General features: G+C 37.1%; 1 protein-coding gene across 4 annotated transcripts in view; it reads left to right on the plus strand.

Annotated features, from left to right (window-relative positions):
- MYH10 (myosin heavy chain 10) overlaps window positions 1–21,776 on the plus strand; it is a 195,782-nt gene that overhangs the window by 124,511 nt on the left and 49,495 nt on the right. For all 4 annotated transcript variants that reach the window (XM_036767252.1, XM_036767251.1, XM_036767250.1 and 1 more), the window contains 7 exons: window positions 6,863–7,056; window positions 7,196–7,317; window positions 9,940–10,009; window positions 10,095–10,255; window positions 13,618–13,726; window positions 13,809–13,940; window positions 17,138–17,344. In XM_036767252.1, the coding sequence (XP_036623147.1) occupies window positions 6,863–7,056; window positions 7,196–7,317; window positions 9,940–10,009; window positions 10,095–10,255; window positions 13,618–13,726; window positions 13,809–13,940; window positions 17,138–17,344 (995 nt within the window). The remainder of the gene's footprint in view (window positions 1–6,862; window positions 7,057–7,195; window positions 7,318–9,939; window positions 10,010–10,094; window positions 10,256–13,617; window positions 13,727–13,808; window positions 13,941–17,137; window positions 17,345–21,776) is intronic.

Below are 21,776 nucleotides of genomic sequence, written 5' to 3' on the forward strand. Positions count from 1 at the left end.
CTATCATCATCATCATTATTATTAGTTGCTCAATTTTAGGGACAGGCGAGAGTGATAGAAAAAACCAAATGCTTGTTAATCAGAAAAAATTACAAATAAAAAATTTTAATTTATGAGAAATTCTTCCAGTCAGTATTCTATAAGGTATTGTGGTATAGTGTGAAGGGTACTTATTTTGGAATCAAGGGACTCGGGGCACAATCTCGGCCATCTCACAATCGAGTGGAGTTAGATTAAATTATATAACCTCTCTATGCCTCAGTGTCCTCATCTGTAAAATACCGGGTTTGGACTAGATTACCGCCTATATCTAAGAGGTATAAATAAGAGCTTTAAAGCTGTGACCTTTGACCTATCCATGCAAAACTATTACTATTTGTAGTAGCAAAATTCTAGAAATAACATCTAGGAATGGGAACTAGCTGAACAAATTGTGATTTACAAGTCGATCAAAAATGACGTGCTGTATACACTATTGTATCATACACGATGACATATAAAATGATACTAGGTTTTTTTTTAAAAAGCATAACTATCAGAATAATATGTACACTTACTATAGCGGTGCAAATAAAGACAATAGCAGGGAAAACAAGAAATACATAGAATTCCTCAACTGGCTTCACAGAAATAAACAGGATGATTTTTTCCTATTTCTTGAGTTAATGTATAATTTTTGAATAAGTAAAAGATATAAGTAGATGTCCACAGACAAATGTGTAATTGTTTAAATCACTTTTCTCTTTTCCCCTGTTACATGTTGTTTGTTTTTTATGTTGTTTATTCTTTATGTCTTTCAATACAAAATGCAGTTAATTTGGGAGGACAAAGGAATTTTCTAGTAATAATTTTCAAACACCTTAATTTCTGCTAATAAACCATGATTTTATCCATGTAATAGCAGCTTGATTGCAATCAATTAGCAAGTATATATTAACAAAATAAATCTGTACAGGGGAAGAGTCAGAATCTGGAGATATTGATTGCCATTTAGATGCTTTTTGATTTGGAATCCAGTTCATCGTTTTGAATCTGAAAATATAAACTCCATGTGGGCAAGGAAGCTTTCAGTTTTTGCCTTTATATCCCCAGACTCTGAAGTAAGGTCTTAATAAATTCTTGTTGATTGATTGAGTAGAGGTAGAAGTTGCTTAATTCAGTCAAATATTTATTTAACAATACCTCTGTCCTGGGCATCTGCCTGAAATGTGTTATGGGCATAGTAGATAGTCTGGTTTTCTTGGAGCATAAGATGTGTGAAATGTGGAATATTGTCAGCTAAAAATGCTTCAGTTTAAAGTGCTTTTGTAAGTTGGGACTGTTGCTGAAAAATATCTCAAGGCCCTGGTGTGACTATGTCCATTCTGTGAGGTAGTGAATGACACTAATAAGCAGGATGGCAAAGTAGTGGACCTATACTAAATTTAGTATACTAAATACTAAAATAAGCACATGATTGGGAATAGAGGAGAAAAGTGTTTGGTCATTCAGTAATATTTATTTATTAAGTACTTTTTGCATGTAATAACAGCTAAAGGGTGGGAGGAGGAGTATAAAAGACATACAAAAACAAGCACATACGTGATTAGGCAAAATGCTATAGGAGCAGAGGTTAGAAAAAGACATCTTAGACATGAAGTGACCAGGAAGTTACAGTGGAGATGGCATTTGAGCTGGGTCTTGAAGACATAATTTAAAGAAGGGAAGATGTAGGTTGGGACAACCTAGACCCAAGGACACAGCCAGAAAATCACAGTGCTTATTTGGATAGGCATCGTGGTACAGCAGAAAGAATGGTGGATTTGTATTCACAAAACCTAGATTCAAATCACAGCTCTTTAATAGATGGATAGGCAGCAGAGCATTTTTGAAGCAGTCGTTATATACCAGGCCCTTTTCTTACCACTAAGGATACAAACACAAGCCAACAATAATCCCTACCTTCAAGGAGCTTATATTACAGTGGGGCAAAACAACACACAACTTGAAAGAAGTATGGATTTTGAGTGAAGGGAAGCATGGCTGGGGTCCATACTGAGATAGTGGTTTCTGCCAGGTAGCCACCAATCAGGGAAGCAGTGCCTTAGGGCAGAGATTTCTGCCAGAGAGACCTTGGTATGTAGGAGGAAGTGTAAAGTAAATGATCTAGGAGGAATTGTGGTTCAATGGAAAGTATGCTTATTTTGGAATCAGAAGACTTGCTTCCTGCAGAGGAGAAAGGACCGACCCACAAGCAACTCAGACCATGGGCTCAATGCTTCTGCACCACCAGCTCCATGCTACAAGGACCTTTAGAACCAGGGTTGGCCATGCCTTCCTTATAGCCCAGACTCAGCCCTTGATACCTTGACACCTTCCCCAAGAAGCTGTTCTACTTAATGGCTCTCTGACCTTGGGTATGTAACAACCTGTCTGGGCCAGTTTACCCAACTATATGCTGAGGAGACGGTTGAAAAAGTACTGGTCCTGGAGTTAGAGGAATTCATACCCTACTTTAGACACTGCCTGTATGACCATGAGCAAGTCATTTCCCCATCTGTACCTCAGTTTTCTTACCTGTAAAATGAGAAAGTTGGGCTAGATATCCTCTGAAGTCCCTTCCAGCTCTAAGTAAACAATGTTGAAATGATAGGAGTTCTTAAATAGCAGACCAAGGAATTTGGGTGTTGTAAAGATGTTAAAGATTGATTGGGTTTTTTTGCAATAGGATGATCTAGTCAGAGTTGTGCATTCAGAAAATTAATATATCAACATAATTTAGTTTTGGTAACACAAAATAAGATTTAACAGATTTAAGACCTGTTATATTGCATTTCTTAAAATTGTTTTTGAAGCCCAGGTCCTTGGATCTGGATGTCCAGCCTTGCCTTTTTTTTTATCATCAGTTTTAGCATTACTCAAAAGAACAAAATTTACAGTTATAAATTGCACATAAAGGGTTTGTTTAAATGTTTTAAGGCTGTCATTATACTATAAGTATAAAAATTACAGAATTGAGTAACAGTTTAAATGTTTATACTTACAAATGCCAAGAGCAGAATTATCTGCATTGTTCAAAATAAAATTAAATTTCAAAATTAAACTTAGTTATAAAAGTGAAGTTGTTTACCTAATTTGGATGTGAACATGAAGACCTTTGAACTATTCACATACAGAGAATGATAATTTTTGTGACATAAAATACAAAATTACAGCATTTCCAAGGAGCCATAAGCATTTCTTAAAATTACGTTCCCTTGCTATAATTGAAAATAAATTTTTTCTCACAAAAGCCTCTGTTTTCAATAACATCACCTTTAGGTTTCATTGCCATTTATGACAGGAAAAAGTTTGTCCATACTTTTATAAAAATAAACAAAAAACTACTTTCCATATTTAGATTTATACACTAGGGTTTTTTGGATGTCCCTGATTTTATATGTGTATGCCCATCTTAACAAAGCATGACCTCCAGCAGGAGCGTCTTCTGTAGTTGGCTTTACTTTTACCTCACCGGGGCTGGGTATCCTCACCGTTGAAGCAGCAGCCCCACCCCACCCCACCTCGTGGGCATTGTATAATATAACAAAAAACAATCATTTTAATGTGTAGCTGTAGTTTGTTACACTGAACATTCTACTAATTTAACATGCAAGAAATTTTGACCTGCATTAAATTTTTTTAAAAGTTTTACATAGCAGCCTGATATACACACAATAATACAATATTACTACAACAGGTAAATGAGAAGGGTCGATAAATTTTATACACAGATCCAAAGAGTGTGTGGGCTTTCCTGTTTCTAAACTCTCACGACTATAAAACCAAAAACAACAAAAAAAGGAAATCCAGATTTAAGTGCTCGGGGAGAATACATAGAGAATATATACTGTCACTGGCCACATGATAATTTTGGAAGGCAGTATTTAATTCAATTCCTTTGAACAGGAAACTCACATTTGGTCGCCAGAATAATATAGCATACAAATCTGAAACATGAGCCTAAAACAAGGATGGGCAGAGAATGAGTTTCAGCCTCCATAAAGGTGGTTTAAACTACTAAAGGACATTTCCCCCCACAAATTCTAAAGGAAAAAGTGGGATAAACTTTTTGCCACCAAAATAACCTACACATAACTGATGTTAGAAGCGGGCCTGGAGTTAGGAAGACCTGAGTTTAAGTGTATTAGCCGTGCAACCCTGAGTAAGTCAGTTAAATTCTGTTTGCCTCAGTTTTCTCATCTGTAAAATGGTATTAATAATCGGACCTACCTTGAGGGTAGGGTAAATCAAATAATAAAATATTTATAAAAGGTGTTCAGCACAGTACCTGACACATAGTAAGTGATATATAAACACGTATTCATCTCCCCTCCTCCCGTCATTCTCAGATTAACAGATAATACAGTGTATTAAAGAGGCTTTTAGAAAAGCACACGTAGTCCATAAGTATTATTACAAATGTGTCACAATGAACACATATACACATATTATTCACTTATAATTCACTAGAAGTTTACAACATTATTATATGATGTGTGAATTTAGTAATTTTTTTATGCCTCACTCTTTTTATGCCTCATAGTAACTTGAGTTCATAGACACAAGCTTAGCTTTTCAGTACTCTTAAGAACATCAACAACAAAAAACACTTAACATCTTCAGGATGAAATACAGTTGTTCAAAAAGCTTATAGAATATTTACTTAGCTACTTAGTGTTCGAGGACTACATTGAAACACTATTTACTGAAAAGACAAAACGGTAAAATGCTGGACATATAGCATTGTAGCAGTGGATAAATAATCAAGGTACTGTATACTGTATATACACTGAGTATATGTTACCAATCAGTAATATAATGAGGCATAAGCCAAAAATCTATAATATGAATTGGGCAAAGAATTGGTATAAAGGGCCTTAAATACTGAATCTTCAGTATGAAGAATACTCATAACCAAGGTCATCGGGACCTGTGAAATCCCAATAGCAAGGAACACCATCAGTGGCTATCTACCTACTGAAAGGTGACTATCTAGGACCTTTTCACATAGCATACTTCTGTGTAGCAGTGTTTTTTTAATTTGCAGAGTTCTACCGTAAAAAATGTGACATTTTTCTTTTGCATCAGTAATTTTTGCAGTGCTGATTATTTTTTAAAGTTCCACATTATAAGTACTGTGATTTAAAGCTACCTTGCAAGTTAAAATTAGAATGGTTCTACTGCTATAGCCTGCTCCACAGTATAATGCAGAAAACTAAAACAGCTGAGGATTTCATTCATAGCCACAAGCATGCGGAACTCTAGTACTCCTTGAATGGAATTCCTCTTATAGGAATATCGTAAAAAGTTGAATAAATTTAACCTTTTATTTGGACATTTTTTATTGGAGGAAATGCCAAAAATAAAAATATTAGCAAGTGCTTTCTTTGGCTATAATTTTAACAATAATAGCAATAATTTTAAAAGTAAAAGCTCTTTGAGAATCCATAAGCAGAAGAGCATGTTTCTCACCTCACCTTCCAAATGCAACACCTTAATATAACAGAATTATATTTTTCTAGGAACTTTTAGCAACAACAGGTATCCTCAACCTTTTAGCACTTAAAGTCTTGGTAGATAATTTCAACATAAAATAATAGACTAAATTTATCATCAAAAATTAAGTTTTGGATTACTCCAAGTTATAAACCTGAATTAGCAGTGTGTGCATTTCATTTCCAACTGTGCATGTAGTTAATAATCTTTCTCAGCTTTATTTATTAATAAAAGAAGATACAAGGCTTCAGAAGTTTTTTAAATTTTTTCTTCTGTTTTAATGATGTCCATTGAGACGGCTTTGAAAATCAGTACTGATTGAGCTACAATTACCTTAATGGAAGAGGAACAGTTCTTAAAAATTTTAATATCTACTGCCTCTTTCCTATTGTTTGTGTGATTTTCAAAAAATTGATCCACAAAGGATCCTTTATTCTTTTTTAAAAATTTGTTCTCTTGAGAGTATATACTTATTCTTCTTAACTAGTGATCTGGGGATATAGTAAAAGTAAATATTAGAGTGGATTGTGTAGATAATTGTGGGCCATTACCAACATGATAGGGTCTGATAACTGTTTTTAATCACTCATGATAACATTACAATGAGAAATTTTAGCTAGCATTCACATGGAAAACTCAGGCACTTCTTCTTCCTAAAGAAATAGGAAGGTGATTAAAAGTGAAAACATTATTCTGTGTTTTTGTTTTCCTGCTCCTTGATTTTTTTTATAGCACTTATCTTTCCCTTAATATCTAAGTCTTTCTAACATTTTTGAAGTTTGAAGACATCTATACAGTTAAAATATTCCCAGGCTACTTAAATTCATCTTCTTCCCAGAGTCACTTTTATTCCAGAAAAGCTAGCGATTAAATGGACAGAATCTATGGTTCTCATTTCATGGACATTTTTGTTGTCCATTGGTTTTCCTAAGGATTCTCTTTTTACCTTTTAGTATACTCTTTTTTAGGCATAAATAGGCTCTGGAAAGTTAGTTGAATTTTTTTCATAGTTTGCTTATTTAGTTTCAGGCAAGATAATTTATTTAAAATAGTGACCATGTGAAGATGGATTTCATGTGACTATAACTGTAATGTTTTTAAAAGTTAGTCTGTATTTGTATTATCAAAGCACTAAGACATATTGCCATCGAAGTTTGTGGCTTTTAATTCCACTGCTTGTGCCCAGTGTCTGGATATGCTGACTGCCTTCCCTAGATGGCATCCCCCTTTACCATCTGTTTCACAAAGCTTGTGCTGCTCCCCTATTACTCTCTGTCCTGTTATTTTGTTTTCTGATAAAAGTCATAACTGGTTTGATTTTATATTTCCTTCTTGTTTTTACCAGTGGATCGTATTGTGGGTCTGGATCAAGTTACTGGCATGACAGAGACTGCTTTTGGCTCAGCATATAAAACCAAAAAGGGCATGTTTCGTACTGTTGGGCAACTATATAAAGAATCTCTCACTAAACTGATGGCCACCCTTCGAAATACCAACCCTAATTTTGTTCGCTGCATCATTCCCAATCATGAGAAGAGGGCAAGTACTAAATAAAACATTTTATTTATGTGCCAAATGATAAGCATTTCTTATTGTGGTCAATTTCGTTACTGTTTTTCAAATTTTATTTGTGTCATTTTACAAAGGGCGACTTTTAAATTATTGTTTGCTTGATTAGGCTGGAAAACTGGATCCTCATCTAGTTCTTGATCAGCTCCGTTGCAACGGTGTCTTGGAAGGGATTAGAATCTGTCGACAGGGGTTCCCGAACCGGATAGTGTTCCAGGAATTCAGACAGAGGTACCAGGACTTCAGACTTCTTTACATGTGCTTCACTCCTAACTGAAAAAGTGATGGTAATCCTTAAGAAGTGGTGAGAGGGTAACAGATTCTTCCTGTTTTTCCCAGAATCGATTAAGTATGCTGCCCAAGCACTGGAGAACAGCACATGTTGAGATCAAGCACCAGCAATCAGTGTGTCTTTTAGAAAAGATGTAATTCAGTTAATCAGTAAAAATTTCTTGAAACTTTGTCATGGTTGATAGATGATCACTGCCGCCAAATATATGGTTGGCAGAGATAAGACATGTGCAGGAAGAAATACTAATTTAAAATATAAGTTCAGTGAGATATCTCTTTGAAATAACTATCAATAAGATGAACTCTTATTTGTTCTAACCCGAAGTCTCTCCTTTAACTGAATATAAAGGAAAAATGAGGCAACAGGTAAAAATAAGACTTGAGCTTTAACTCCCAGGGCCAGTCAAGTCTCAGGGTTAGCTTCCTTGCCTTTTAGAGAAGTAATTCCAATTTTGGAGGGGAGGGAAGATGGTGGCATCGACATGGTGGTAGTAGATAGTAATTGGTGCTCAAGTGGAGTTACCTTCTTGGACTACCTACTGATAAACTGCTTTTCCATTCTACCTGACCTGAAATCCCCATGTTATCATTCCTTTGGATCATATAGCACATGTCTCTAGACTAGGGGGTCTTCTTAACCTTCTTTGTATATGTATGCATTTTATTTCCAACTGTTCATTTGGTAATCTGGTGAAGCCTATGGGCCCCTTATCAGAATAATGTTTTTAAATATATACACTGCGTAAAATTACAAAGGAGTCCAATTATATTGAAATACAGTTGTCAAAATATTTTTTTTAAAAAAATAATTCTTGGACCGCAGGGCAAAAACCCCTACTCTAAAAGACATTGATCAAAAGCTGTTACTTTGCAGGGAACAACCTATATCAGACCCCACAGAGATGTAGCATATTTGTGACATTTAAATTACATTGTATGTTGAATAGTCCAATAGATATTCACTTTTTATTCCTTGGAACAAAAAGGACTTGATTAGCATCCAGGAAACTGAATTCACTGAATAGTCTCCCCATGCCTCATTCATGTGCCAAAGGTAAAAAGCAAAATATTTATCATATTTGGACTAGGAAATATCTTGTAGTCTAAAACCTGTTTTATAATTGAGGGGAAAAACAACAACAGGAAAAAATGTTTAATATCTAAAAAAGCTAGCCCCTAAAAAACTGTAAATTAAAATTATAAATTTTTTTAAATTGTAAAATTGTAAAAAAAAAAAAAAAAATTAAGAAATTTTCAGTGGCCTCTGTTAACCATGACACACCTTTCCTGGTGTGTTACATTTGTCCTCTACTGCTGGGCATATAAGACTTGTTTTTTTTTCGCATATTCTTTTCATCTTTAGAACCATGTTTATTTTATGATAATTATCATAGGAAGAGGATTAGTCTTGGAAGTCAAAAGACTGGGTTCAAGGGCCATCTCAGTCTGTGCAAACTTTGGCAAATAAGTTAATTTCTCTGAGCCGCAGATTCCTTGTATATAAAGTGATGATAGCAACGTCTACGCCATGAGATTATTGTAAGGATCTCATGAGATAAAATAAGTGGAAGTGTTTTATATGTTATAAAACTCTATAAATGTCATATTTTTAAGTTACTTCTATGTTTTGGATTCATTATCCTTAGATTTAGTGTCTAGCTTAGGGGTGGGGAACCTGTGGCCTCAAAACCACATGTTGCCCTCTAGGTCCTCAGATGTGGCCCTTTGACTGAATCCAGACTTCACAGAACAAATCTTTTTAATAAAAGGATTTGTTCTATACAACTTGGGACTCAGTCAAAAGGCTGCACCCAAGGATCTAGAAGGCCACATGTAGCCTTGAGGCTGCAGGTTCCCCACCCTTGGCTTTAACTCAAGAAATGACAATGATTTGGGACCTTTCAGGCCAGGTAGGAATAAAATCTTCTCCCATATAATCTAGGAATATATAAGAAGTAATGGCTTTGGTAGGCATCATTATTATAGTCTGGGACAGGAAGAATTAAACATGGTCTTCTTTCAAGTTTTCAATTGGTCAGCATTTATTAATTACCTCCAATGTGCCAGACTCTGGGAATACAAAGACACCAGCATGTGCTGTTAAAGAATTCACATTCCAGTGGGAAGTGGGAGGTAGGAGGGGAGGACACACACGACATACATATTATAATTTGTTTCATATTTTTTTCGTTGTCTTTTTTTTTGTTTGTTTATTTTTTTGGAGAGGAAGGCAGGGCAATTGGGGTTAAGCGACTTGCCCAAGGTCACACAGCTAGTAAGTGTGTCAAGTGTATGAGGCTGGATTTGAACTCAGGTCCTCCTGACTCCAGGGCCAGTGCTCTACTCACTGTGCCACCTAGCTGCCCCATATTTTTTGTTAGGTTTTTTTTTTTGTTTGGCTTTTTGGTGTTTCATATTTTTAATGGGAAGTTTTTCAATTGTACCAAATAGAGTATTCATACTTTAATTATATACCCATTAGAGGCAAAGAGTTGCTACGAATAGATAAAATGTGTGTATGCTAAAAATTTGAGTTCTCTTTGTTCTGTAACTTTCTTATAGGTATGAGATTCTGACCCCAAATGCTATTCCAAAAGGCTTTATGGATGGCAAACAAGCTTGTGAACGAATGGTAGGTTTTCTTTAACTTTTAAGTTATTGCTTGATGTTATACGTTGTTATTTGTAGCAGAAACTAAGCCAACTTTTGTCTCTTAGATTCGAGCTCTAGAATTAGACCCTAACTTGTACAGAATTGGACAGAGCAAGATATTCTTCAGAGCAGGAGTTCTCGCCCACTTGGAGGAAGAACGAGATTTAAAGATTACAGACATCATCATCTTTTTCCAGGCTGTTTGTAGAGGATACTTAGCCAGAAAGTAAGTTCATTTGGAATGTTATAGAAACAGTAATAATTGGCATTTATTTAACATATTAAAGTTTGCAAAGATGTTATAACCCATAAAAGCTCAACTTATGTTCTACTTTCTTCTAGGGGCCTCTAGTGATACCCCCAGTTCTCAGTCCCCGCTCTTAGCCCTCATGTCTGCTACCAGCAAACCACTGTGCATTTATTTTGTGTGTCTTGTATGTACTTAACTGTAAACTTGTATCAAGTATATTTTATAATGTACTAATTCTTTGAAATTTGATAATCTGTTAAAATATTTATTTAGAGGGCCTAGCCCTGTGCTACATACTAAAAGAATAACAGAAGATCTCTGTCCTCAAGGAAACTGAAATATAATTATGGTAAATAAGAGAATCAAAATGCATTTTTAAAATACCTACTACACACTAGGCACTCTCAGATGCAAAAATGGAAATAAAATGGTCTCTGCCATTAGGGGGTTTATAGTAAGTTCATGATAATTAGGTGGGGGGGTTGGGGGGGATGGATCCAGTAGCTTGAAAACAGCCTCATGTAGAAGTTGGTGTTAGAGCTGAAAGAAAGTTCAAAAGAAACTAGGCATTTTAGGAGGCACAATTGAAGAGGAAAACATATTCCATGCATGAGGGACAGCCTGTGCAGAGGCAAGGAAATAGGAGAGTGTTGTGTATGAGGAACAGCCAGAAGCACAGTTTAACTAGATCACTATGTGTTGTAGGAAGTAGTGTATAAAAAGTTTGGAAAAGTAGGTTAGAGCCAGGTTGTAAAGGGTTCTAAGTACCAAACAGAGGAGTTTGTATTTGTTCCTAAAGTTAGTGGAGTTTAATTAGTAAGACACTGGCAATGGCATCTTCAAACCTTTGCTTTAGGAGAATCACTTTGGCAACTGTGTGATGGATAGATAAAATAGAGTGGGGAGAGTCTTGAGGCAGGCTCTTGAAATAATCCAGGTGAGAGGCAACAAAGGTATGGTGGCCATATGAGTAGAAAGAAAGGAACGGATGGGAGATATGGTAAGCAGCTGACAGCACATACATAGGAAAGGATAAATAATGATACAGAACAAAAATGTGATGCCCTGAGAATCATATATGATTAAATGCCAAGTGATTGATAAAGATACATATGAACAAGAATGTTGATGGGTATGATTTACTTCCTCTAATAGTATTTCTATTCACTGTTCATTGAAAAAGGTTCTCAAAATTAGAGTAAAGGATGTCATCAGAAAAGCATTTGAGTGGAAAAGAAAATGAACTAGTTATGTTTTGAGAACATAAGATAAACAGTGGATAAGCCTATACACTCTGCTGCTTCCCTTCCAATATCAAGAGAAAGCTAGGCAGGCCCCAGCACAGCACACTGAGAGGCACCTGTGGCTGGGAGAATAGGAGTTAGACAGAATGGGGTAGGTAGGAGTGAGTATTAATCTGCTTCATTTGAAGGAATATTCACATCCATGTGTTCACAGATCTACTTGAGTTCAATATTAGGGCTAGATTGGTTGCATGACAGGCTGGAGAAAGAATGAACAGTTTGGAGATTATTCCACTAGGAAGGCAACTTAGTGCAGTGGGAAGAACAGTGAACTGTCCTAAAGAACGTGTAGAAATGAGTCCTGAGTTCAAATTTATACTGCCCTTGTGACCTTGGGCAAGTCATTTAACATTTCTGGGTCTTGGTTTCTTCATCTGTAAAATAAAGTGGTTGGATTAGATAATTAGTGTCTGGGGTTCCTTCCAGCTCTAGAACTTTTATTAGACTCTAGGAGGGAGCTGAATATGACAACCTAAACCAGAAAGGAAGTAGTGGGAGTAGATGTGGTGGTTAAAAACAATCTTAAAAGAAGACTCATCACGACATGAGGACTAATTGGCCTTCAGGAAGGTGGAAGATAAACAAAGGGTGCCAACATTAGGAGACAGGATGACGAGAAGAAGGGAGGCTATTGTGATGGAGAGAAGAACGTTAGGAGGGAGACCTACATTTGTAGATCAGGGAAGTGAGGAGTTAATGGGTTCTCACCTAGTTATTGAAGTGTAGATGTCCACTACCTCTGCAATCGAAGATTTCAGGACCATTGAAGGAAAAGTCAGGGCTGCATATGTAGATCTTGGTCCCATTTGAAGCCACAAGAGCAGATTTTCAAGAAGAAAAGGAGAACAAATGACCTTGGGGAAACACCTGTATTTATGGGATGTGAGAAGGAAGGAGCAGTTGTCAGAGGAAACATAAGGTGATTTTAAGTGTACCAGGATAGAAACCATAGGAGGAGAATTCCAAGTATGGGATGGTAAACAGCATAAAATACTGTAGAGGGGTCAAGGAAACGAAGAAAAAGACCATTGATTTCAGCCTTTAGGAAGTCAGAAATGATCTTTAAGAGAGTAGTTTCAGAGGCATGAACTGGAGGTGGAGGTGGAAGGTGGATTGTGAGGAGATAGAGGCAATGGAGATTAATCACTTGTTCAAGAAGTTTCAGCAGTGAGAGAAAATAGCACAAAAGCTAGAAGGGACATTAGGGTCCAGCAAAAATTTTCAGAATAGGGCAAACCTGTGCTTTTTTAAGGATAAGGGAAAATATACAATAGACAACAAGAAATAGAGTTTGCTAGAAAAGGGAGAGGCGATAAACTGAAGGTCAAGGTACTATAAAAAGTGGGAGAAAATGAAATTGAGGACATGGATGAAGAAATTCACCTTCAGAAAGAATAGACACATGACTTTTATTTTTGGAGGGGGGAAGGCGGGACAATTGGGGTTAAGTGACTTGCCCAAGGTCACACAGCTAGTAAGTGTGTCAAGTGTCTGAGGTCCTATTTGAACTCAGGTCCTCCTGACTCCAGGGCTGGTGCTCTGCTCACTGCACCACCCAGCTGCCCCAACACATGACTGTTGAGAGTAGTGGCTACTGAGATAGATTTTGACATAGATTAGACCACAAGGCAGCTTCTTGCTGAAATGAAAAGTGGGAAGTGGATGAGGTCTGAGTCATAAACATTGACAACAACTGAAACAGTACCAGTTCGGAATTCACTTTAAAAACTGATAGAATGAATGAAGAATTTTGCTTAGGCAGATGTATAGGCCTTGGCCAACTTGGGTAGCATGCGTTTGTAGTAATCAAGGTTTCCCATGCTAAGATCATGTGTAGTGTGAAGGAGCCAAAACATTTGATTAACTAGAATACCTTCTTCTCTTGCAACATTATGTTGTTTGTTTTTTTGTTTTTTTTGTTTTTTGTTTTGTTTTTTTTTTTGTTTTTGTTTTTCAGAGAAACTTCATTCCAAAAGCTATTAATTTTGCTCCAGTACTTATAAATATACTTTGGTCTTTCCTTTTGTTTTTAAGGGCATTTGCCAAGAAACAGCAACAGCTGAGTGCTCTGAAAGTCTTACAGCGTAACTGTGCAGCTTATCTAAAATTACGGCACTGGCAGTGGTGGCGAGTTTTTACTAAGGTGAGTTACTTGTATGGTGTGATTCCATAATAGAACAAAGAAAACAAAGACAACGTTAAACTCATTTCTGATTTTGCCATAGGTAAAGCCTCTACTACAAGTTACCCGCCAGGAGGAGGAGCTTCAGGCCAAGGATGAAGAGCTGTTGAAAGTTAAGGAGAAGCAGACAAAGGTAGAAGAAGAGCTTGAAGAAATGGAAAGGAAACATCAACAGGTATGTTCACTGACAACTTGAAACCCCCCTCTAATGCCGTTAATTAATATGAATTCATGTAGTGATATTTGGAATTCAAGGAAAAATGTCATTTACTACGGAATGATGGTCCTCGTATTTATTTTAAATATAATCGTTATGTTAGTAGCTTTGGTATTAGTTCATCCAGAGGCTTTAAAATCTTGAAAAATACTTATATGTAATATATTACTTTATTAAAGTTAAGAGTTTTATAACTATATTCCAAAGCAATTAGAATCCAAATATAGAAGTGGTTGGAAGACTGAGCCATGCGCTTTCTCCTGAGCTCCCATATTAAAAGGGCAAAATCTACTTCTCTTTCTCACCTGTCTTTCCTCTATGTTCTTAAAAATCACCTGTAACTGTAAGCATTTATTGGGTGAGTACCTAGCCTGTGGTCAAACTAGCACTAGTTAACGTCTGTGCATCCCTCCTGAGTGGAACAAAGAAGAGTCACACAGCTAGTAAGTGTTTGAGGCTGGATTTGACTCCAGGCCTAGCACTCTATCCACTTTGCCACCTAGCTGTCCCTAATATATATTAACATATTAATTAAAGAGATGTTAAGTAACAAAGCATTAAATACTTGGGAATTAACTTATCTAGACACTTTTGTGACAGTTACAAAACTGTACTCTTATGTTCATGGGTAGCTAAAATTCAGATAATAAAAATTACAATATCCCTAAATTTATAGTTTTCATGTAATAATCAAAATATGAGTTTCCAAATAGAACTAGCTAAAACACAGATGTTATATTGGCGATCAAGTGGGCAAGAATGTCAGAGCACAAGGTTTGGTGGGGGCAGGTAGGGACCGATGTAGATAAGGCTTGTACTCAGGCTAGCTTGTATTAGACAAAAAAATTAAAATCATATCAATGAAGCAGAAGAAAGAATTATTTACATATAAGAGTGACGTGCCTATAAAGATTGAGGAAAGAGTTATTTAATATATTTAGGAAGATGATGAAAAACTTATATGCGTAAAACCATATTCTATATTAAACTATCTGTTATAGCAACTTTTAGAGTGTTGTTTTCTTCAATATTTTTTTTTAGTGTTTTTGTGGGTCTCCTTTAGCCAGTCATTGACTTGTTTTTCATGGTTTTCTCACATCATTCTCATTTCTCTTCCCAATTTTTCCTCTACTTCTAACTTGCTTTTCCAAATCCTTTTTGAGCTCTTCCATGGCCTGAGACCAGTTCCTGTTTTTCTTGGAGGCTTTTGGTGTAGGCTCTTGAACTTTGTTGACTTTTTCAGGCCGTATATTTTGGTCTTCTTTGTCACCAAAGAAGGATTCCAAAGTCTGAGACTGAATCTGGGTGTGTTTTCGCTGCCTGGCCATGTTCCCAGCCAACTTACTTGACCCTTGAGTTTTTCGTCAGGGCATGACTGCTTGTAGAGCAAAGAGTACTTTGTTCCAAGCTTGAGGGGATGCGCCGTTGATTTCAGAGGTGTTTCTGTGCAGCCAGTTCTGCCACACCAGCACTCCTTCTTCCTCAAGAACCACCAACCCTGACCTGATGCAAATCTTCAGCAGGCTCTGCACTCCTGCTCTGATCCACCACTTAATTCCTCCCACCAGGTGGGCCTGGGGCTGGAAGTAACTGCGGCTGTAGTTCTGCAGCTGCACCTCCCCCACTTCCCCTGGGGCGGTGACCAAATAGCGAACTCTGTCCCCCGCAGCTTTTCCCACTAACCTTTTCTGTTGTCTTTGGTGTTTGTGGGTTGAGAAGTCTGGTAACTGCCACAGCTCACTGATTCAGGGCGCTAGGGCCTGTCCTGCCCGGCACCTGGTCTGGTTGGTCCTGCTGCCTCCCACGCTGAGCTCTGCTCCCTTCCACTCCGTGCGCGATAGACCTCATCCAGTGACCATCCAGGCTGTCCTGGGCTGGATCCCTGCTACCCTCTGCTATTTTGTGGGTTCTGCAGTTCTAGAATTTGTTTAGAGCCATTTTTTATAGGTTTTTGGAGGGATGTGGTGGGGAGCTCATGCAAGTCCCTGCTTTCCAGCTGCCATCTTGGCTCCACCCCCCTGTTATAGCAACTTTTAAAAAGTAGTATAAAAAGTATACAATATCTCATTGTCAGTACGAGAAAAAAGTTTATCCACTAAATAAACAGAACTAAGTTGGAGAAACAAGATGAACTGTATTATGTATTATATAAAATTAAGAAGGAAACTTGACTGGGAAAATTATTTTTTGGCAGATAGAACAAATAAAAGCTTATATTTGAAATTTACTTATAAACTGAGATATATTCAAGGATAAAACCCAATATCTAGTGGATAAATGGTCAAAGAGTATCAACAGAGAGTATATACTAAGAGATATCACTTGAAAAATGTTCTACCTTACTAGTCAAAATCCAAATAAAATCTACTTTGAGGTTCTACCACACAGTCACATTAAAAAGGGAAAAAAAAAAAATTTAGGCCTCATTGTGGAAAAGTGGCACCTGTTCTCTGCTTGTGAAATTCTGAGTGAGTAAAATTTTTGGCAAGCAGTTTAGACTGCAGTTTCGTAAATGACAATCATACATCTTGATGCAATAATCTAATTGTTGAGAATGCATCTAAGTATTATCAGAAAGGGAGAAAAAGCCATAACTTCCAGTATACTGATAGCAGCGTTATCTTTTATGGCCGATTTCCAACAGTTGGAAGTGGCTGAATCAGTTGTGGTGTATTCTAGATTGCAATATTCTAAGTCATAGAGCTAAAATTGAATGTGAATAATGTGAAGAAATTTAGAATTTATATGAAATAATGCATAACAAAGACAATATAATGACAACAGCTACATCAAGGGGGAAAGTGTGTATGTATGTCTGTGTGTGTGGCTAGAGAGTGGGAAAATAAAAAGGGCTATTGGGTCTAACTGATTAGTTATGAACATTTTATATACTGACATTCATAAATTTAATTCTATATTGTTTGAAAATACATCTGTCTACTTGGTTTTGTTGTGTACATCCATTTAACAAATAATTATTACCTAAAAAAAGTGATCATTATGTATCTAGAAATCTGATTTCTTTTGATCATACTGGTAATTGTGAATTCTAGTTATGAATTTCTTTGGCATGAAGTTCAGGACTATTACAGTTTTCTCGTGAATGCTCTGTGTGGATGTATGACATTTCATTAAGTGTTTCCATACGTTTATAGCTTTTAGAGGAGAAGAACATCCTTGCAGAGCAGTTGCAAGCAGAAACAGAGCTCTTCGCAGAAGCTGAGGAGATGCGAGCTCGTTTAGCTGCAAAAAAACAAGAACTGGAAGAAATTCTTCATGACCTGGAGTCCAGGGTGGAAGAAGAGGAAGAACGAAATCAAGTGCTCCAAAATGAGAAGAAAAAGATGCAAGGGCACATTCAGGTATCTGTGAATGTTTCTTTGAAGTGTTGTGTGACTCAAAGGAGGTCATCTCTATGAAAGAACTTTTTAACCTTGAAGGCCTGGCCATCACAAGCTGCAGGATTCTCACAGCTCTCTGCAAGCCACTGGAGATAGGGCCTGCCCCACAATCTCTCCACAGTTTCTTCCAATAGAGCATGAGCTCCTTGAGGGTTGGATTCTTATCTTTCTGGGTTTTTTTTTATCTCTTTTACTGCCACAAAATCAGTGTTTAATAAATGTTTATTGAATTGCTTTCAATTATAGGCCCCCTTGGCCTGTTTAGCCACATGTAACTGCACCATACTGAGACCCCAGAGTATGTAGACTCCTCAATCACAGTGAAAGAAAGCAGGTCTTGAAGTTTTCCAAGTACCTTTGTTTAATGAGTAGAAGTTGTAGATAACAGATTTGTATGTGTGTATCAAATAGGAAGAAGTTGGTTAAATTTAATTAATAATAGTGAAACTTAGAAATTCAGTGATAGTGAGGTTTTTAATTATGTCTTCAAAAGTTATTTGTTCTTTTCTTTGCAGTAACAGGCAACACTAACATGGTGGTGTTTTGGGTTTTGCTTTTTTTTAGAATTCTGTATTTTACATTCTTAAGCAACATTTTACCATTTGTGAAATCATAAATAAACAATGAATGTAAAGCAAGTACTCCTTATGTACGAAGGTCTATGTTAAGCACCGGATATACAGTACTTCAAAGGAAAAAAAGAGATAGTCCCTGCTCTAGAAGCCTAACATGTAGGAAAATTTAGCTATAGGGCACATGAATTAGATCATTTAGCTGCAGATCTAGAAGTCCTAAGAGATTAATTCCAAGGTCCCAGAGCCCTTAAGGATGCACCAGGGTATCTGCCCCACAGGAACAGCAGCCACCATTGGGAATCAGGGAATGGCTCTACTTTGAGAGGCCTGGCCTGGAAGGGAAAAGGAAAGGGCATCAGCAGGAAGATTGGGGTGGCTGTTGTGGCAGAGGAAAGTGGAAATAGGGTCTTGCTAGGGTTCTCCAGGTACCCCCAGGTAGAGTCTTGAGCAGCCTGCTAGTGTGGAGAAGAAGGTCCCACTCATTAGGTTTCAGTTTTGGCTGGTCTTGAGGAATTGTATAATGAACGTGACTTTCTCTTTTTTTAGTCATTGTAGTCATCTAACTTAATCTTCATTCAACAAAAATTTATTAAGCCCCTGCTATGTTTGGAGCACTAGAGTACAAAGGTAAATATTAAAAATAACAGCAGATTTTTATGTAGTGCTTTTAAAGTTTAGCAAACATTTACAAAATAATATCTCATTTGATCCTCCCAACAATCTTATGAGGTAAGTACTACAGGTATTTTTTATCTCTGTTTTACAGATGAGGAAACTGAGGCTCAGAAGTTAAGTGATTTGCCCAAGGTCAAACACCTAGTAAGTATCAGAGTCAGGATTCCAAACCCAGGCTTCTCCTGATTCCAAGTCTAGCACTCTTTGCACAACACCCTGATGCCTCATGTTTATCTCATTATAACATAGAGTTCTTATCCTTGAGAACCCTAAAATGTAGTATAACACCCATTTGGATAAGCTGGTCCACCCACTATGTAACACCTCACACATCTCACTTGGGTGCGTGGACACCTCACTCATTGGGCTGGATATCTCACTAACCTGTCATCAAACTGGCCAGGTCAGTGTTACTTAGGAAGGACCATCATCATGAAGCTATATCCAGATTCTCTTAGGGTCCTGCCAATTGCATCTGTTATGAAGAATACACCCCTTCCATGCTCTTAAGCCTAAAACAATATTCTTCCATCAGTATTAACCAGTCATAACACTTTTAGATCCATATCTTAAACATAGCCATTTACTTAACCAGTGAGAAAAATAACAGTGTAACAAGTACTCGTCTATTAAAGCAAATGCAGTAATAATAAATCCACATTTAAACTGGGGTACATTCTTCCACCAACAAACTCAGTGTCTGTGGGGAAAAGTGAGCGTACACTTAGAAGTTTGGCTGGCTAGGAAGAAGGAAAATCCAGGTAGTTAGAATTGGTCATTTACATTTGGACCTCAAGCTCTGATGTCATTAACCACTTTGCTGACTGTCCTCATTGCTTTATATCTGAGCAAGGTAAGCATACCCTAGCCAGCTCTTCATTCACAAAGATTCTGTATATTATGCATTAGATCTCAGCATCTCTTCTTATATTGTAAAGCCTCTTTCTCCTTTCTGCATTTTCCTTGCAAAGCAAAGGGAGTAGCAAAGAGCTAAAAGTGATCCTGAGATTCTTTACCTCTGTAGGTATTGCTGAAAGGCCCCAGCTGGAGTTGAAGCTATCTCCAGTGAGCTTTAATCTTAATTTATCCAATCATGAATTAGCAGCCAAAGTTTTCTTGTCAACTGACTGACTGCTCCTGCTGCTGTTTCTTCAAATGCTGCTTTTAGAATCCCTGCTGAGTCTTCTCTTTTGGCAGGCTTTTGAGTCTCTTCACCATAGACTCTTGGCCTCAGCCTAAATATTCTCAGTGGCTTAAATTAAAATCCTCTACTCAGTTACTCACCTTTCACTTATGAGGTAATAACTAAAGTGGTTTCCCCTTATCACCCCTACCACCTCCTTTTCAAAAAAAAAAATTACTCAGTGCCCCCTAGGAAATCTACTTTCTTTAACAGGTTTGTTTTTGTTTTTTTAATTTGCATCATTTTCAAACTCCTAGTGCCCTCCAGGGGGCTGTATCACCCCCTTTGGGAACCTGTGGTCTACAACATTTCAGTTTTACCTTCTCGAGTCTCAAAAGTTAGATGCAAAGAAGCTATGACTTCAGTGCCCTGCAGCTCCAACCATTAATCATTTCACAAAACAGCCATCCGTCACTTTCTGTATACTTGAAAACTGCTTCTTCATACTCGTATACATCCAATATTTAGTAAATAAAAGTTCTTTCTCTGACCCTTTAAATCATCAAATTGTTCACATACAAATAAGGCTGTATCCTTTACAAGGGTGATTTAAGTCTTTATATTTATGACGCAGTTCATTTTCTGTCCAAGGCTGCTTAGTTCCCATCCGTTACCTATCTTTACACACACATTTTAGCAGTTTTCGCTAAACCAAAGTTCTTATCCTTCTTTTTCAGGCATCACGTGGTTCATCCATAAACAAGGCGCAGTACCTTACATTCTTTACGAATGGACTTAATTCTTTTTCTTTAAGCAAAAGTGATTTTTCTGCCTCTTTCAGTACTAAACTGCTCCATATGAAAGGCCAAGACCTTATAGTATAAGACATTCTTTTCAACATTCCTTGGCTTCATGAACACATTTAATAAATGTTTTCTGAATTTAGGTATTTTTTTTTAACTATGTACTTTGTACTTCGCACAATGCCAGGAGTTTATCTGGGAAGAAAGAAACATGAACCCCACTCAGACTACCACCATTTGAGCAAATAACTGTCAGTACCTTCCATTACCCCCACTGGATCAGGGATTTCATTTCACTTAGGATCCTAGAGTTTTAGAATGGATTTCAGAGGCTGTCTTGTTCAACCTAGATCTCAACAAGAATCCTCTCCACAACCTAGTTGATAAATGGCCAACATCACCTTAGCTTGAATGTATCAAGTGAGAGAAAACCAACTCTTTCCAATGGAAGTCCATCTACTTTCCAATAGTTGAATCAGGAAATTTTTTTGTAATATTAGGCCCTAATTTACCTCTCTGAAACCTTTTACTTGTTCCTAGAGTTAGCTATTAGAACAAATAGAACAAACTAATACTTCTATAAGACAGTCCTTAAAATAGAGTTTTCATGTCCTCTCTTAGTCTTTTCTTCTTTGGTTAAAAATCTCCAGTTGCTTAGCAAGGCTGTATATGACACAATCTTTAATCTTGCTGACACTGTCTCTGTGACCTTGGGCAGGTCACTTAAGCCTTCCTGGGCCTTGGTTTTCTTGTCTGAAAAATGGGGAGGTTGATCTGAGATGTCTTCTGAGAACCTTTTTGGCTCTGGATCTATCGTCTTTCTCTTGCTGAGAATATATACATGTGTGTACATACATGCATGCGTGTTTGTGTGTGTCATAATGTAGCCTAAGATTGCATTATCATTTTTGGTTGCTACATCACACTATTAGCTCTTGTTAAGCTCGCGTCCAGATCTTTTTCAGACAAACTGTTGTCTAGCCACTGTTTCCATCACTCTGTAGTTTCGAAGGTGATGTTTTTTGCTGCCAGTAAGTCCAAGACTTTACATTTTCCTCTATTAAATTTGATATTTGGCCCACCATTCTAGTTTCTTGAAAGCATTTTTCATCCTGTTACTTACTGTGTTAGCTTTCCCTAAAATGTTTTTTTGTTTGTTTTTTTTACAGTCTGCAAATTTAATGGAAATTTCCATTTTTGCCTTTATCCGGGTCATT

Source organism: Trichosurus vulpecula, chromosome 7 (assembly GCF_011100635.1).
Source record: "Trichosurus vulpecula isolate mTriVul1 chromosome 7, mTriVul1.pri, whole genome shotgun sequence".
Lineage (NCBI taxonomy): Eukaryota > Metazoa > Chordata > Mammalia > Diprotodontia > Phalangeridae > Trichosurus > Trichosurus vulpecula.